The sequence below is a fragment of the Mycteria americana genome, chromosome 3 (assembly GCF_035582795.1).
Source record: "Mycteria americana isolate JAX WOST 10 ecotype Jacksonville Zoo and Gardens chromosome 3, USCA_MyAme_1.0, whole genome shotgun sequence".
NCBI classification, from domain to species: Eukaryota; Metazoa; Chordata; class Aves; order Ciconiiformes; family Ciconiidae; genus Mycteria; species Mycteria americana.
Window position 1 is genome coordinate 104,050,301 of NC_134367.1, and position 19,022 is coordinate 104,069,322.

The 19,022-nt window shown below is 41.3% G+C and overlaps 2 protein-coding genes across 5 annotated transcripts; one reads left to right on the forward strand and one right to left on the reverse strand.

Annotated features, from left to right (window-relative positions):
* Positions 1–792: 792 nt before the first annotated feature.
* Positions 793–13,416, reverse strand: NSL1 (NSL1 component of MIS12 kinetochore complex). The gene is made up of 6 exons (XM_075496402.1): positions 13,189–13,416; positions 12,838–12,922; positions 8,662–8,792; positions 6,050–6,104; positions 3,197–3,264; positions 793–2,585 (listed from the first exon to the last, which is right to left on the reverse strand). The coding sequence occupies exons 1-6, from the start codon at positions 13,414–13,416 to the stop codon at positions 2,307–2,309; spliced, it is 846 nt and encodes a 281-aa protein (XP_075352517.1). The 3' UTR covers positions 793–2,306.
* TATDN3 (TatD DNase domain containing 3) lies at positions 12,930–18,734 on the forward strand. Of its 4 annotated transcripts, none has more exons than XM_075496401.1 (10): positions 12,930–13,126; positions 13,643–13,675; positions 13,773–13,846; positions 14,036–14,120; positions 14,782–14,844; positions 15,972–16,081; positions 16,483–16,538; positions 16,754–16,866; positions 18,081–18,161; positions 18,509–18,734. In XM_075496401.1, the coding sequence occupies exons 1-10, from the start codon at positions 13,076–13,078 to the stop codon at positions 18,650–18,652; spliced, it is 810 nt and encodes a 269-aa protein (XP_075352516.1). In that variant the 5' UTR covers positions 12,930–13,075; the 3' UTR covers positions 18,653–18,734. The 4 variants fall into 4 exon arrangements, with proteins under 4 accessions (XP_075352516.1, XP_075352515.1, XP_075352513.1 ...); XM_075496400.1 differs by lacking the exon at positions 12,930–13,126 and adding an exon at positions 13,386–13,499; XM_075496398.1 differs by lacking the exon at positions 12,930–13,126 and adding an exon at positions 13,434–13,565.
* The last annotated feature ends 288 nt before the right edge of the window (positions 18,735–19,022 follow it).

Below are 19,022 nucleotides of genomic sequence, written 5' to 3' on the forward strand. Positions count from 1 at the left end.
CTACAAGTGGGAAGAACAGATCCCAGGCACAGCTAGTTGCAGGTTATCAGTTGCTGCAGAAATTTTCAATAATCATTTGAAAAACAGTTGAACATTCAAGTGCTGAGTTTAGGTCATCACAGAACTTGCATTTAAAGGGACGTCCTCTGATATCTTCCATTGCTGCTTGGCTAAAAGTAGCCATCAGAGATTTGTAAATTCATAGTTTATACGCTGCACTTGGAACCTTGATTGTTTTCTTTACCCTTCTTTACACTATGTATTTGGCCAGCATTTCCAGATGCACTTGTTCTCTTTTTCCACCCAGCTGCGGTTGAAACAAGGGCCATGGAACAAGGCCTGACCGCCCCAGCTCAGGGCATCCATTCCCACTTCCTTCAAATCCTGTGCAGACCAACTATCCTGCAATCTCTTAACACTAACACAGACTGTAGGGTGAATTCATTGATTCACTCATTAAGTCTTAATCCACAGTGCTCTCCCTCCTTACTTCTTAAGGCATTTGTCCTACCTAGGCCATTTTTCATGGGACCTCTTCAAAGAGATGTGCCTATTGCTAGCTATTTTCTGTACTTGCCTATCATTATTTGCCGAGAATAGCAGCAATCTTCCTCTTAACATAGAAAACGTTCAAATACTATAATGGTAGCCGTGCAAAATCTTGCAGGGCTCATCTTACTCTAGGAACACTCAGCTTAGAGAGTATCTGTGGATCTTGGTGAAGAAAACCATGGTGATTTTCAATGCAGCACGGAGCACGCGTACTCAAAGCAGCTAGAATAGCAAGTCGCTGTGTGAAAAACCATCCCAGTCACACGTTCCACAGCTTCGCAGCTCCAGTCCCTCTCATATCCTGTCCGCTCTTACATTAGATGCTTTGTAGCCCTGAGATTAATAACAGTTGTGAGTTCAAAGGCAGTAAATGGAACTACTTCAGTTACTCAAGCCAAAATTTAGCACAGATGTCTTCTGAAGTACATTCACTGTTCAGTCACCATCTATTCTAGGATTAGAACTGACAACATTATCTGGAACTTTGATCTTCCTTAATTGATTTAATTTACTTTGTATAAAAACACACGTTTGTATATACAAGAGCGACGGGAAACAAGTATTTACATATGATTAAATATACAAAGTCTCAGTACAGATGCTCACCTTTACAAAATAAATGATGCTAAAATCTGTCACACGTTTTCTTGAAAATTTTCAGTCTCTCAGACATGAAGCTGGACCTATCTTCTTACCACAGTACATTTCATTAATAAAGCTTCTAAAAAACCCCCTCCATTTACTGTGTGAGGAACACGTTACATACTAGACATGAGTATTTACTGCAAGCACATGCAATCGTAAACCAGAAAAAGTTATGAATGGTTAAGGCACAATGCTCAATTTAGTACTGCTGTGCAATTGCCAAGGTACTAATGTGTAAAGAAAAAAACCAAGTAAGCTAGCTCAACTTAATACCATTTACTGGTAGCCTATACTGATCTTTAAAGTTTAGTCAAACATCACAAATGCATACATGACCCAAGTCAAGATCCTGTAATGTGTAGAAATACTGTCCAGGAAACCCCCAGACTGCATAATTGGATTACATGAAACGAAATACCAGATGGTAAGATGTGGCCGGTTGAATCCTTGTTCAGAAGAGCACACTGTAAGTAAACACATACAATGACTAAAAATCCAAGTTTAAACAAATGTGACTATAAATAAGCCCAGCTGACCTAAATTCAGGAAAGGTGGAATAGCAGGGACCAATGTCACATTTGTGTGTGGATTTTCTAAAAACTAACGTCATATCAAATCTGGTGTTTTCAATATGCTCCAGTGTGAATTTCTTTTTAATTTATTTATTTAAAAAATAGCCACCCAACCTTGTAATAAATGAAGGTGCATTAGGGGAGAACTAGACATTCTCCAACCTCTTTAGAGACATACTTAATGTAAATGAGCACTTAGTGGTTTACTAAAAGACTGCCCACATACATAAAGCACGTGCACAAACTCTGAGAAGCATGAGGACTCAAGCTAAATGCTGTAAAAAAAGAGCAAAAAATGAGAGTTAATTGGCAAATGTACTTGCCAGATATCAGATGCTACTGGTATGCGTAGGCTTTCATACAACATCAGTGTGACAGTAAAAATAGAAATATTTAAAAGGATCAAAGACTAAATAATTCAGGAAGCTCCCATGTATAGCACTGAATTAAGGGGAGGCAAAGTTCTAAGAAAAAAGACTGAGCACACTGAACAAGAGTACAAGTGAGATTCCAATCGGAAAATACTAAATGAGAAATTCATGCGCTGAGAGTAATCTTCCTCCGTCGAAGTGGGTAGCGTCTTCTTTCTGGTGAATCTACAGGTTTTTTTCTTTTTAGCAAAACATAAGGATTTTTACTGGTATCAGCATCTGTTGGCGTGACTTCTCCTGGCGATACGAAATTTTGGACACTGTTTTCCTCCTTTGCCTTACAACCAGCAAAGACTTCTTGCCGCAGCTTGCAGAGTTCCAAGGTTGGTTGCCAAGTTAACGCTTGGGAAAAACCTTCTGCTCTTTCTATTAGCGCTGGGAGAGACTGCAAAAACAAACCCAAGTATCTCAAGTTACATGGGAAAAGTAATGGTTACAATGAATGAAATATGTTAATTAGATTCTGACAGGCACAAAAGCTTCAGTGTCTGCAGAGATGATCCTTATGGATGGCAGGTGAAGGTTGGGAACTCAGAACTACCAGCCGAACAGTGACAAGGGTCTGCAGTTAGAAGCCATGCAAAGAGTATGCCAAGTTTAAATGTTCCTTCATTACATCTCTAAGCTGAATAAGTATCACAGGAACACCACAGGTCATGTCTAAGCTGGTACTGAAGTAATAAATGTCACATGCTATATGAAGCTGTACAGGTCTTCAAAAGATGTTTTATTTTTCAGATGCTGCAGGTTCTAAAATCTCTGTAAAAAATATTTCCTATAGCCACAGGATAATCTTCCTTACTACCATGTGAGGGGGAATGCTTTACAGATGCAACTTCAGCAGTCCACACCTAAAGATGTACTTGCTTCAAAAGTACACACGCAGGCTCTTTTGTACAAAACTATAACCAAGACGAGTTAGAACTCCTGTTTCATGACATATTACCAGATCAAGAAAATAAAAAAATATCCTCTTGGAGCACACAGAGATCTTACCTTCATTGCTCCACTGATCTCTTTGGATGCCATTTCTGTCACCTGCTTCAGATCTGCGATGTAAGCATCTATAGAAAAACATAAAGCCCAAATAAACTTCTGAAATGTAACTCCCTCCCCCCAATAGTGGCTATCAACTTCTTAGAAATCGGACAGAAAAGCAGTGAAGTCCCTGTATAAAACTTAAACCTACAACACATCCCTTTCATTACAACATTAAGGATGGCAGCTTGTATGTTTTATCTTACTATTATTACTCTTTTATCACTCAAAATGTGGTGGTGCCTAGCAGTCTCCACTATAGCAAGCCACAAAGTTCTTCACTAGAAAACCTACAGCTTATACAAAACATGAGATACAAAGGCAGTATTTGACATAAAAGAAAAGAGCAGTTATAAAGAAAAAAAAAATTGTTTTTGAACCTTTCAAGCTCATATTACATTTGATAAAAATGCACAAAAGAAGGGACTAAACAGAACTGTGGAGAAAATGAGATGAAGGAAACCCATTTTAAGGAGGAGAAAAAAATAATCTTACAGCTCCAACAAGTCAACTTTTACAATAAAGGCTACATTTTTCTCCTGGCTTAACTTACCAAGCATTAACACCACGAATAAAAAAAGAACCAAGCGTAAACAACAAGAACTGCATTAATTCTGCTGGGTTAATAAGAAAAGAAAGAAAAAGAAGCTTTCAGGAACACTAAAGCAGGCAGCAGGTGCAGAATACTGGGGGAAAATGGCATATATTTGATTGCAGTAGCAATATGATAAGATCATCAACACAACATACGTTTTTGACGATTGATTTCCAAGCAATAATAATTCTTTACTCAAGAGTTAAACTCTTTAAGTTATTATAAAACTGTTTTGCATGTTCTCCACCATTATTCTGTCTGCAATGCCATGCCATCAACAAAAACTTAAAATCAGCAGATAAGCAAGCGTGCTCCTGGGAACTAAGCAGCCTCACCTCCACTACTATTATTTTTCTGTAGGGTTTCACCAGTGCCTGCAGTAGAATACAATGTTAGATGGTGCACACACCCCTAAACCCTTTCAAGGTTAAACACAGCATTCTGCTTTGAAGTCAATCTCATTAGTGCTACTGAAGATAATTTAACTCAATCACGGTATTCTAGCGCAGGGTGACAGTGATCCCTTGCTGAAAACATAGTGAGCAGCAAGAGACGGTGTTTTGTTCAATTGTCTGCCTGCATGCCCAATGTGCTGATCAGACATGGTTTAGGAATGCATAATCCATGTATGAACACGGATGCTAAAATGCAGCATCATTCAGAGTTTGGAAGGAAAACCAGTTCAACAGCAGCCTCTTTAAACACACCAGAGAGGCCTATGAATGGACATTCTCTAAAAGAAGGCTATGTCCATAATGAAGCATTCTTACAGTAGAGTATTGGGATTAGAAGACTGGTGACCCTATGAAATGGCAAGGAAGGAATTAAGTAAAAATAATTACTTGGATTATTCCAGTTATACAGGAAGACTGACACACAGTTAAATGAAATTTGCCTGCAGGAGTTCAGCTTGACATGGACAGCATTATATTCCTCAGCGTTCAAGGCTTTCCAAAACATAGGGAAATGAAAAAAGGAAACGAAAGGTATTGAGTAATCTAAACATTTTTGGTTTCTGGCCACTGTACTTGCTAAACTGGGATACATAAACTTCCCAAAGACTACATAATACTAAAATTCAGCACAAACTCTATGCTATCTTGGCTAGGACTTTGCCATTACCAAACCTGAAAAGGCAATACCATGGTGCAAGCTGTCACTAACTTAGAAGGAGGAGTTAATTCACATCAGAAATGCATAGATCTGGACACTAGAAACCGAAAGAAACCCAGATACAAAGAGACACTTTTTACTGCTCCTGTTAGCTGCTTTGCTGCACAGGCTGGCATTTCTGGAAGCAATGTCTCCTGTTCACAAAGAGGAAATGATGCCTAGAGTGAAGTCAGATCAACAGGGGGAGAACTGGAAGATTAAGCTCAGCTTCTCAAACTTTAACACCACTGCTTGTTACACCAGCTTTACATCATGTGCAGTAATCCATAGTGAGGGTTCTGTAACCATGCTTTTCAACTTAGAACAGCACTGGCAAATGCTGTCATTTTTTAATACTTAAGAACAGGCAAGACAAAACTTTCAATACCTTAAGACCAGTCTCAAAAAAGTACATCCTAATCACCAATTGCAAAATACACCACCTTGTTCCAAGGAGTTTGTATAAGGAATCTTTCAAAAGCATGCAGCAAACTTAGGACTTTGTTTGCAGTTTTGTTTCTTCATCAACCCTTACAAATGACACAGGCAGGATAAACTTTGATGCCTACTTTGCAAGTTAGGACAGTCAACACTGCCATCACTGAGTACTACATAACTGCTTTCAATTCCCTGAAGAAACTGACCGATTAGGAAGAGAGACTGAAGCATTTCTAGTATTCATGTAAAAGGAGCACAAGAACGGTCAAAGTATAATGTCAGCGATCCATCTAGTTCCCCATCTGGCCTCCACCAGTGGTGAAGGAAAGAAGTAAGAAAACCTATTGAGGGTAGCTCTGTGACAATTTCTACCCAATACCCACACAGCCACCAGCTTTTGCCTTTAAGTACAGCGCCTAGCAGCAGACAGCACTTAGAAGAAGAGAAATAGGTACAACAAACTGATGCAGCAATACATTCAGTTATGACAAACTTCCAGCTTTTTTAGTTAATTATTTAAAAAGTCAATAATTTTAAACAAGTTTAAAGAAAGCTTCTTAAACATTTACAGCTAGCCAGTAAGCAGCGTTTCCTCAGTACAGTTGCCTTCCCCGCGAAATCTTTACCTTGAGAAGGCTGTGATCTTATCTCTTCTGGCGTTACAAAAGGCTGGTAGAGCTTCTGCATATTCAAAAAAAGAAAAATTCTGAAATACCCTCTTGGTTTAATAGATATCTAATATACACATAGCAGTCAGAACAATGGAGAAAGGCTAATACAAGGAGATGGTGGTGCAATTATTTAGATAAAGAATGTATTAGAGGTACAGTTTATAGATACTCAGTTACTGGAAATAGTGTTCTGGTTAGCACAGTGAAGTTCACTGCAAACACGTCTCCAAAATCTGCTTTAGTTTGCAGAATTCTAATTATTAAAACATGAGAACTAAACTGAAATCCAGGCATTTTGGAAGAAGCATTGCCACCTGCTGCACAACTGAGGAAAAAGAGCTGCTCTGGCTTCTAAGGAGCCATTCACGAAAACAGTACGCCTTCACAGAGGAGCAAACTCGAACAAAGGGTACATTAAGACAAAAAGCTAAGAAAAAGAAAACTATTTAAATGACTACATTCTAGCCCTGCAATTACTTATGCATGAATAAGAACACTCTCCTTCACAGACCAGGCTCTCTGGCTCTTTGGTCCTACTGTGAGTCTTGTGACTTGACATCAGTTAATTGTGACATGAAGTTAACTAATAATAAATAATGAATACAACTAATAGCTAGTTATATTAATGGTGGAATTAGAAGTAACTACCGGGGAAGAAGGAAACAAAGCAAAGGCATGGGAACCTAAGTCATATCATCTGCATGTTAGTATTTTTCTCCACTTCAGGAGCCGTCCCTCAAACTTCTTCAACCAAAAACAAGCAGGAGGAAAGTTAATTATTCCTCCCTGTAGTTTTACCAGAGCAAATTTTTCGCAGTTCGCACATCTTCTTAGCAAGTTTACAGTAAGAGCTCCAAGCAGAAGAACAAACATTGCTTGCATTATCCTCAAACATAACAGAACGTATTGACTGAAAACCTACAGGATGATCTCTTGCTTTGGCAATTATAAGGAGATCACCACACTAAATGAGTGGTTCCCTCCAGATAAACTGCAGTTAATTCCGCGTCTTTATAGCTTCTCTTTAAGCCTCAGAAAACACGCATCACAGGAGTAACTAGGATCAAAAAAGAACATAAAAATTCCTCAACCAAAAGCAGAGAAACCACTAGTACCTTCACAGAAGTAGCTGAGAGGGAAAAAAAAGCCACTTCATTTACAAGAGATAAAGTAAAAACTTTCTATATTTTGCAGACACTTTTAATTAAAATAATCACCTAGTTGTGGCGGTGTAAAATTTGAAGAGGTCAGCAACAGAAAAAAGGTAGCGTGAGAGGCATTCAAATAACTTATCCACTTTGGGATTCAGGTAGAACATAGTTTTCCTTTTGCAGAAAGATTAAAAGGTCTTGTTAATTCTTGGTGTTATGCAATAGCACATTTTATTTTGGTTTATTTTTGTTTGTTTTACATATTTGATATATTGACAAAACAGAGAGATCACAAAAGGCAATATATGTTAGAAAACATCTCAGATTTAAAACAAATATGTACCTATGCACTTTTACTTACTGTATATCATCTATGCCTGGCTAACCTAGAGAGTTACTTATTTTTGCCAGTTGTAGTCCTCAGAAACGTAATGCAGGCTCTAAACAACTTTGTAAAAATAATCCCTGTCTTCTTTAGTGTAGAATCACAGAATAACTGAGGTTGGAAAGGGCCTCTAAAGACAGTTTAGTTCAACCCCCTACTGAAAGCAGGGCCAACTAGAGCAGATTGCTCAGGGCCTCATCCAGTCAGGTTTTTAGTATCTCCAAGGATGGAGGCTCCACAGTCTCGCTGGGCAACCTGTGCCAGTGTTTGACTATCCTCACAGTCCTTTTTTATTTTTATTTTTAAATGGTTAAATGGAATTTCCTGCATTTCCATTTGTGCCCATTGCCTCTTGTCCTTTTTTTCTTTCTCCCCACAGGAAATTGACTCCTAATTAATCAGCAGGTAAGCAAAAGGCAGGCCTAATGTAACTGCAGGAAAGAAATGTAGCAACCAAGGACACGACTGGGTTGTTTAATGTCAGTAATTACTTTACACTCAGTGTCAAAAAACCAGAGAAATTACTGCACCTATTCATTAATCCACATTACTTTTTTTCCCCTTTACTGAAAGTACTTACTCAGTGTAGTCATTAGCTCAACAAAAGTACTTAGGAAAACACAGACATCTTTTTAAAAGTCATATACTGCACATGATAATATCTGTATGTATCATAACATTTAGTCCTTAACCAGCCGTCAGCCAAGGATTTCAGAAACCCGGATTTGACAAGATAAATAGGTGTATACTGGCTTGTAAATCGTGAGTCATCATGCTGAAGCAATCTGCTTAAGTAACTTGCTGAACTGTGTCACAGGCCCAATTCACTCATAGTCACACCACTTTGTAGTAACCCTCATTTTACTGAAGAACAAATTAATACAAAGAAACAATTTCATTATATTACAAAGAATCAAAAGCAACTATGGGAAGGAGTTTAAAGGTCAACATTTGATGATTTATTTCTTCAAGTTACATGTGGTCAGCAGCTGCTATATGCAAAGGTTTTCTGAAAATCTTAGGTTACTCACCAACATCTCTTGCTCTGCTTTCATGGTTTGGATAGCATGCATCAGTATCTTTTTAGGCCACTGCTTACGCTTTGTTGTTGTCTCTACTATTAGTTCATCAAATTGATCTTCAAGAATTTTGATGCTGGAACCTAAAAATTACAAACACACAAAGTTATTGTAGGAATTCTCATACATTTTTTTTTAATTTGAGACAAAGTTATAAGGAAAAACCTTTCAGCTTTAGATCTGAAATAAGAAATCACGCATGATTATCAATGAAGATAAAGATATGTCTTGCATCTCTTTGCAAGGTAATACAGAAATTGGGAGCACAACTTGATGTTGACCAGTGACTTTTGAAGTAAGGGAGCCAGTGAGAACAGGGGAGGCAGAGAACTATCTGGGGAAAAAACAAAAATGTATTTTTCTCTATGCACTCCGAATCTATAAAGAAAATCTCATAAAGAAATGGTTATCTTTTGAGATAATTTGTTTTTCAACTAAAGAAAAGCAATGCAAGGTGCAGCAAGAAAAATGGTTTATCTGTGTGATTTACAAGCATCAAACAAACACCAACTGTCCAAACAGTAATTTGAAGCCTAACTGATTTTATATCATATAGAGCACAGATAGGCAGTTTAATTTTAAAATTAATCTATGAATTTTTGACAATACACAATGCCACCTTAATGAAACTCGGTTCCTGCATCTGTAATTACTAGTCATATGGAGTTTGCAAAACAACAAAACATGTCTGCTTTCAACATCCGAGGCCCAAGAGACTGTATCTGGTAGGAGCTAACTTTCATAGCTTGCTTTTCCAATCATAAGATTAGACTAAATACCTAGAACATATTTTCAGCTCCTGGCAGAAGTGTTTTGACTACTGCTACGCTACTACAGGTACTCAGCTTCTTCAAGAATGCAATTAAACTTAACAATTTCAAAAGCTTAAGATAGTATTTTAAAACTGGTTTAAAAATTTAGTAAATGCCTGCACTGTCCTGACATCACACACCATCATTACAAACTATAAAAACTGAGAGTTATAGGAGAGAACAGAATTAACCAATTTTATATCCTAACTGTGTGTAACTGAAAGGTAGCGCATATTTCTATATTATTCCATCTGCACACTCCTACAATTTTTCTCCCCTGGTGGAGATTTGAAACATTGACAACAGCCTTGCTTTATTTTTTTAATTTAATTTTGCAAACTCCTTAGCATTTAAATTCACTGTCCCCACTAACGCCTTGAGCTCAACTTGCAAGCCATGCAATGTTTTCAATCTAGTGGTAAAGAATGGATTTTGAGCACCCTCTCTTGGTCGATCTGTGCAGAATCAGGTGATTGTAAGCCTCAGAAAGGCAAAATCAAGGTTTTAAGAGTTTATGGGTTGGTTTGTTTGTTTTAGGATCTCCATGAAATCATTTAAGTATAGAAAGACTTGAGCCACTGGTCAACGTAAACACTGAAGGCACAAAATGCCTGATCACTTGGTGACTCACACTGGATCAGAGATAGGCAAATGACTACATGTATGTCAAATTAAAAGGTACAATACAGTCCTTACACCTGCTTTATGCCAGCTGTAGGAAGATGACAGTATCTCAGCTGGCATAAAGTTAGACTTGTCCAGACAAAGGCTAACTTACTGAAAATAACATCCAACTGGACAAAGTTTTCCTGTTAAGGAAATCCTCTTAGAATTTTTGAACAAACTGGAATTAGTTAAGTGAGCCTGAATCAGTTCAGCATTTTGCATCGTGAGACCAGTGTGGTTTTGGCTTTGTAGTAAAAGGAGCTGGAGTTTTATTATTCTAGAACTACAACTGCAGAAGCTTCCTGACCAAAACACAGTTCAAGGAGCTCTTTCTCCATAGCCAGTTCAACATATCTGTATTTTCGGCTTTGTGCAACTGTAAAAAGCATCAAGTTACAGGCAAAGAACATCTAATGCTAACACAGGCAAGCAAATTAATTGCACTGGAATTTTTTTTGGACACCAGACTACCAAGAATCTCCACTACTATTACTCAAAAGACAATAATTATTAAAATATTGTATATATTACACATAAATATATGACTATAGAGCAATAATTATAGACATTTACTTAATTTGTAGCTTAAGTAGTAGCAACAGACATACTACTAGGGTGTCTTGATTAGAAGAGATCTTGGCCAATGTCCCTAGCACAAAACTACTCAGGCTGGAAGGGCCCTAAGGAGGTCTCTCCTGACTCAAGCCTCCTGCTCACAGCAGGGTCAACACCCAGTTCAAACCCGGTTGCTCAGGACTTTCATCCAGTTGGCTCCTGGAAGCCTCCAGTGCTGGAGGCTACACAAGCTCTTTGGGCAACCTTTTCCAATGCTCAGTTATCCTAATAGTGAATTATTACTTCCTTACATCAAGACAGAACCTCCCCCTTGAATTTAGGACCCTTGCCTCTGTGCACCTCAATAAATACCCTGGCTCCATATTTTCAGTAACCTCCTCGTAGGTATTGGAAGGCTGGCTTGTCTTCTCTGGGCTAAACAAGCCCAGTTCCTTCTGTCTCAACTCACAGGGCAAGTTCTCCAGTGCCCTGGCCATCTTGGCAGCCTCTGATGAACTCACTCCAGTTTATCAACATTTTCCCTATACTGGGGAGCCCAAAGATGAGTGCACTACTCCAGATGTGCTCTAGTAAGTGCAAAGGCAAATAACCACTTCCTTGGATCTACTGACTACACTCCTGTTAACACAATATACTAGGCTGGCTCAGGGTTAGCCCACCAGGACCCACAGGTCCTTTTCATCCTGTACCCCTGTAGGGGGTCATCCCTTCCCAGATTTAGGGCTTTGTTTTTTGTCCCTGCGGAATTTCAAGAGATTCCCACAGATGCATTTCTCCAGCCTGTTTACATTCCCCTGAATGGGCCTGCCCTTGACCATATTCACTGCATGCCACCCTGGTTGACATCAGTTGCAAATTGGGTGAAGGCACCTTCCATCTCCTCCTCCATGGTCACGGATAAAGACATTAAACAGAATGGGTCCCAGAACAGATACTTGAGGAACTCTGCTTGTAATCAGCCCTGAGGTAAAAGTATGAACCATTAAAAACTACCCTCTGAGCTCAATGATCCAGATGGGATTCTCACCTACCTAGACCATAACATCCTAGCTTGGATGTTCTGGGACACTGTCAGTGAGTACTGGAGCAATTCCAGTGGGAGAGGGTTGGCATCCAGAGTACACGATGTATGAGAAGCAGCTGAGGGAGCTGGGTTTGTTCAGCCTGGAGAAGAGAAGGCTAGGGGGTAATTTAACTGCTACCCTCAGCTACCTGAAGGGTGGTCCTATAGAGGACAGAAGCAGGCTCTTCTCAGAGGTGCGCAGCAAAAGGATGAGAGGCAACAGATACGTTACAGTAAAGGAAATTCCAAGAGGCCACAAGAAAGAGAATTTTCACCATCAGGGCAGTCAAACACAGAAACTGACTGCCCAGAGAGGGTGGGAAGCCTCCGGACTTGGATCCTGTTGCAGTGTTCTAGCTTTAAAAATAGATCACCTTATCCTATTCCATTAAATGTGGCATACTCCCTTTATTCTGATAAGAGAAGCTGATGAAACAGAACACACTCCTTCCTAACCTCCTGAATGAAAAAATCTTGCTTTGAAATAACAACTTTCTAAAAGCTTGGTGTAAACTTTCCAGCAAGACAGCTGCCATTAAACTTAGCTAAACTTTTACTTTTCCCATCTTAGTATCAGACACTTTAGGAATCTCTAAGCTACTTTTCTCTAGTAGTCAAGAGCAGATACTTTAAGGTAGGTAGGCACCATACTAGTGACAGCTGACTAGTGAGCTGCCTCAAGATCTATGAGGATCTTTCAGAAGTGTCAAACAAGCAATGGTCCTTCAGATAAAGCACTTTCACCTTCCCTTTTCTCTTGGATACAGGTCCCTACACGACTTGGTTACCCTTCTTTTCGTTTATGAACACTGCTCTGCAAGAATCATACTCCCGCAGCACAGCGCTTCAGATCTTTACATGGGCACTCCGAGCTGGAGTTTGACCTTCCTTGCTCTGTAAGCATCCTTACCGCCGCAGACAGGTGGGGGAAAAACTGCCCAATTAAAAATATCACATGCAGAAACCAAAACAACCCCCCCCAGCAGGAAATTAATGGAAACCAACGCATACCACTCTGCAGCTCGGAGTCATCCGAAGTCTCCTCCCAGGGCTGCCCATTAATGGTCACGTTCTCCCGCACCGCTGTTTCGAAGTTCTGCAAGACACGGGAGAGCTTGAGAAGCCATCCTTCAGGCACGGGCACGCAATATCGGCAGCTGGGAAGGCCCCTCCTGCCTCGCCGCCCTGCCCGGGTTGGCCACCTCGGGGGAAACAGCTACATAAACCCGCTAAGCTAAGGGCTGACACCATGGGGTGCCTCAGCTTTATGCCGGGCCCCTGGCAGGAGCGGGCACAAGAGGTCAGAGACGAGACCCAGTAGCGCCGGGCCTTCCCTGCGCCCCGCTCCCCCCTCAGCCTCACCCAGAGCGCGTCTCCCGCGGCGGCGGGTCCGCCCGGCTGCCCCTGGGCCAGGGCCCGCACGAAGGGCGCGCAGAGCCCCATCACCTCGCCCAGGCTGCGCCGCGAGCAGCACCGCACCCGCGGGTCCCGCCGGGCGGCGGCGGTGGCCGGGCTGAGCGGCGGCTCCGCGCCCACCTCCCCAGGCGGCAGCAGCGGCGGCAACAACGGCGGCGCCGGGCCAGCCGCCATTTCCCGCCTCGGACGCAGGCAAAATGCCGGCCCGGAAGCGGAACCCGCGGCCTCCCCTCCCTTTCCCCTCAGTCCTGGGCACGGTAATGGCGGTGATGGCGGGGTCGGTGGACTGCCACTGCCACCTCGCCGCGCCCTGCTTCCAGACGGTGAGGCGCGGAGGGGCGGGCGGGGGGTGGCGGCGGCGGCGTGGCCCCGGCACTAAGGCGGTGCGTGTCTCTTGCAGGACGTGGCGGCCGTGGTGCGGGCGGCGGAGCAGGTCAGTCGGCTGGTAGCGACCCTCTCCCCACTCCTCCCCGGCCCCACCGCCCGGCCCGGCCTCGCCTCAGCGGGGCGGGGGTTTCTGTCTGCTGCAGGCGGCGGTGTTGGCGCTGGTGGTGGTGTCGGAGCAGGCGGGGGAGTTCCGGAGCGTCGTGGCGCTGTCGGAGAGGTGCGAGGCCGGCGGGAGGGCCCGGCGCCCACCTCACGGTCGCGGGGTCCGCGCCTTGGCGGGAGCGACTGGCGGCGTTGGAGCTGACGGGGGACGCGCTGCCCCCTTGGTCAGGCCCGCCATTCTTTTTGATGTTAAACTCGCTTTTTCTGTGGTCTCTCACACTACTGATGTCTGTTCCGTGTCTAGATTCCCAGGGTTTGTTTTGCCGTGCCTGGGAGTTCACCCCGTTCAAGAGGTTTCGCCAGAGGAGCAGCGCAGTGTTACTTTGAAGGTAAAACGCAGGCAAGTTAGATTAGCGCAGCTATAAAATACTGCTGGGACTGCTCGGGGCAGACAACGGGATGCTCCGATCTGCCTGATTTAACTTCGGATCTGCCCAGTGATTTTTCTGCGCTTCTGTAATACAGAAGACCCAGTGGACCAAATCCCACGGTCTCTTAGCACATCCATTTGTCCATGTTAGTCCTAAAGCAGAATTGTTCACTAGAGTCATCTGGCCATATTACTGCAGTGAAAGAGTTTTAGAAATCCCACGTGAGTGCTTTGCTTACAGCGAACAGCACATGTGTGTGTTTGCAGATGTCCCTTTGTTAGCATGTGAAGTGGAAGGCAACCGCTCATGCCCTTAGCCTGAAAAACTTGGAGAGCTGTCTGCAGCCATTTAATGTTACCAGGCTTTTTATGGGCCTCGTTTTAATTATCTCTTCTGCTCCTGTGGAAAGGTAACTTGAAATTAAGGACCGTTAAGTAAAGAAGGGAAATCCTCCAGGTTTCTAAAATCTGTCTGACCACACAACTCACAGTAATAGCAAGTTTTAAGGTACAGAATTTAAGAACAATGAAGGAAACTCCAATTTAATCAGAATGCTGAGTTCGTACCCCTTTCATCTTGTAAGGGCAGCAAGGGTTGCATCTTTAATTTGTTCTTGCAGGATCTGGATGCTGCATTGCCGCTTATAGAACTCTACAAAGATAAATTGGTGGGGATTGGAGAAGTAAGTAGAATTCCATAACTTGTTTAAATGCTATGGCTTCGGCAGCATCTGTCACCAGAATTACAGAAACTTGGTGAATACTTAGTTTTGTGTCTGCAATAAGTATTGCTATCAGTCTGAACTGAAGTGCTAAGTCTGATTTGTAATTCTCTTAATGTGCTTTTCTTCATAGATTTGCCTGATTCCCTCTTTTCCTTCATTATCATTATTAGGAAATAAATGGCATTTATGCTGGTGGATTTAGTAGGAAGAATTGCATAATTATGCTATATCGTCTTATATGCAAGTGTCCTTTGACCTATTCTCTGATGCAGTGAAGTGTTGAGTCACATTGTTATTCTCATTCAGATTCTTCCTTCCCTGATCCTTCCCTGACGAAGTTAGGCTAAGCTACGATTTCAGTACACCTCACCAACTTGTACAGTCTTTTTTTCTTGTGATCCCTCATCTGTCTGTATCCATGTGCTGTCTCCTGTCTTAAATTTGTTTATAAACTAATTGAGGCTTGAAAGCTTTAGGGTAGAGTCTGCCTCTTTTGTGTGTTGGTACCGGAGGGACTTATGGCTGGTTCTGCACTGGCTGCAGAAAAAGCAGTTATTGCCAGAGTTTTGTAGCTAAACTTGCCATGTTGTACTTGTACTGTATATCAGAGACTTTGGATGGTGTAACTGTGAATGGGGCTGCTTTGACAAACTTTAAATTTTGCCTGAACATGTTTAAATCAAAAAAGTATAGAATTAATGAGTAATTTTTGCTAGAGATAGGACTAAAGCTACAGGTTCAGGTCAGAAATTTTACTTGTATTGGAGATCCAGATTTGAGATTTAATCTGAGATAATATTCAATAGAATATAAAACCCCAGAAAGCCAGTTAGAGATTAAAATGTTAAATACACTTGTTAGTAATTATCTGCTCACAAATGCTTTCATAGTTGAAAAGCTTATGGTTGAGAATGGTTTCCTTTCTGAGTTAAGCTACAGTTGAGCTCATTTTAATTGCAGTCTAGTATATATATTTTGAAATGCCTTGCAGTTTTGAAGCATTTTTTTGCCTTTATATATGATATTGTGGTTTAGTCAAGTGTTAGGTCTGTAAAACGTTTTTCACTTTTCTTCTTGTACTGTAGGTTGGACTAGATTTCACTCCCAGATTTGCCAGCACGGATGAACAGAAGGAAGGACAAAGACAGGTTTTGATCAAGCAGATTGAGTTAGCAAGAAGACTGGATTTGCCTTTGTAGGTTTTGTTTATACTAGTAGGAGAATTTGCCAGATCTCAGTAACATGTGGAAATATTTCCCAGCATTTAGAGTTACTAAGAGCCCATAGAACTTTTCTTACATGGATTAAACTGGCATTAGTGTCCTGTCAGCCTCCTGTTTGGGATTTAATTAAACAATTTTCCCTATGTTTGCACTTGAATACAGTGGTCTTCTGTGTCCTGTCTTTGCTATGTTGTTCCTATATCTTCATTGTAGCTAAAATGATTCATATATACATCTCTAGATTTTTTTCCTGATAAAAGGTGTAATACAGATTAATTATTTTCTTCCCAAGCTGCTGTTAGTTTGTTTGTGTTTACAAAAAAATAAGTATTTTACTGAATTTCCTAATGCCGGGCCTCTCCTTGCTGTGCAGAAATGTTCATTCCCGCTCAGCTGGAAGACCAACCATTAATCTCTTAAAGGAACAAGGTATGTCTTTAATGCATTTTCTCCATCATGGCTTTTGTCAACAGAATTTCTTCAGTTGTGCCATGTCCTCACATCATTCTGCGTACATGAAACTTGGGAGGAACAGTGCAGAGATTCTGTATTCATTCTTTACGGGACCGAGGTCCCATTGGAAGCTGACATCGCAGACCTACAGTAAACACCGCTAACGATTTGGTTTGCTGCTTTTCTCTGAGGTGCTACAAAGGTGTTGCTCCATGCATTTGATGGGAAGCCATCTGTAGCAATGGAAGGGGTGAAAGCTGGATACTTCTTCTCCATTCCTCCTTCCATTATAAGGAGCGAACAGGTAAAGTTTAAAGGGGTTTGCTCCTTCTTGGTGCTTGGGGATTGCATGTAATAGCTGACAGCTTATCATGACGGCAAACATGACTGTTTTCACTGTGCAGCTCAAAAATATGCTTGTTTTTTAAGCCTGTACAGTTTGAAGTGGGACTAGCAGTACTTGCATACGGTTGCTGTCACCTGACACCTCTCAATAGAAGTTTCAGTTGCTTACAGCATGGCACATTTTTACTTTGGCTAAATTTCTACCTGGGGCTTTTGCCTTTAGCTAGACTTTTGGGGGGAAATTTTGGCTAAAACAGTTCAGCTATTCCTGAGAAAAAAGGGTTAAGAAAATAGGCATTTTTTTGTCATTTTAATGCGGTTTTTGGTGAACTCTTCTTTGGAAGGTTCTGTCACTGTACTGTTTTGGAGTAGGGACATGACACATGGAAAAGGACTAGTTTCTATCTCAGTGGTATGACACTTTCTGTTCAAAAGGAAATCTGCTCACAATTCGCTAAGTTACAGACCTTTGAAAAATTGTGATTATCACAAGGTGCGCCCAGCAAAGAAGCAGGGCGCACCTTGTATCTTTAAATTGCTTAAAGACATCATTGCTCAGGCTCAGCCCTTGATTTGGTGAGACTGCTCTTTTAATTTCTACTCTGGGCTGCCGCAAGCTATGCTAACTTTTTATTTTGGGGTAGCAGTCTGTTTCCATCCTGCACCATCATTGCTTTCTGTGATAAGCTCAGGAAACGTAAGAAAGGAAAAGGCACGATTCAAGTGGAGAGGGTGTAAGGGATGGATATAGATGGGGATGAGGTTAGGAACTTGGAGAAAGGAAAGCAAACTGGGGTTGAGGGGTAAAAGCAGAGATGGGAAAAAGGTACGCAAATATATATACAGAAAAACAGCAAATTAAAATTGCATTGGCAACTCTAAATATAGGGTATTTTGTGCAATATAACTACATGATTTAATAAATAACAATGGATTCACTGTTTAGATAATAGTACTTCAGATGTTTAGAAAACAGGAAGAGACTATTTTGAAGGGACTTCTTGAGCAGCTCCTGGTATTCTTGCTTCCATTCTGAAATTGTTGATAAAATGCAGACAGTGGCACCAGTCTTTTGACATTGCTTTTAAATGCAGAGGATATCCTCTCTTCATACATTTTTTCCCACAGGTCTAAGTGCATAAAGCATTTAATAGCTGTCTTATTTTCTTCAAGAAGCAGAAGCTTGTGAAACTGTTACCTCTGGAAAGTATGTGCTTGGAAACTGACTCTCCTGCTCTGGGGCCTGAAAAACAGGTAAATGATAGAAGGGAGGCACTTCTATGTATGTATATCTAAACCCACACCTTATGGAGGTGAGTTACTGGCACCGGAGAGTGAAGTAGTCTAAGCATGAGTACAAGGGACGAAAGAGGTTGCCAAGTGAAAATTTTGAGGTGAACAAGTCAGTGTTCCTGAGGCAGGGGAAGGAGAAGAAATTCCAGGAATGGGCAAAGGGGAAAATAATCCAAGAAGAATAGATACATGTAATTTCTCTGGCACACATGGCACAATGTGACTGAAGTTGTGTCAGGAAGTAGTGAATCTGAAACACGTGTGATCTGTAGGGATCTGTAATTTGGTCTGGGTTTGTTTGTTTTCAGGTGAGAAATGAACCAAAAAATATTTACATCGCTGCAGAATATATTGCCAAAATTAAAGGAATTCCAGTTGAAGAAGTTATAGAAGTGACTACACAGAATGCACTGAAAGTATTCCCCAAACTTCGGAACTTTCTTCGGATATAGATTCAGAAACTGAAAAATATGATGTTGCAGAAACTATTATTTATGGTGTAATTAATAAAAGCAATGTGCATCTTGTCTTAAAGTGGAGTTTTGCTGTTGGAAAGTTCAAGAAGTGAGCAGAGTGTTATATAGATGCATAGGATGAATATAGGGAATTTCTCACAGACCTTTGGTATGCACCATCATCATCTCTTGGATGTGGTGGAGACAGGTTGTTCATTTGCATCTCATGTCTCCGAATGAGTATTTTGTAAAGAGCAGCACCATAAAATTGTCAGTTTAGTTTCTCCAACTCCTTGCTCAGCTGCTCCTAGTCTGGGAGATGGCTAATGTGCGGTGCTTAATGTCCCACTCATTCCTTAATTTCTGC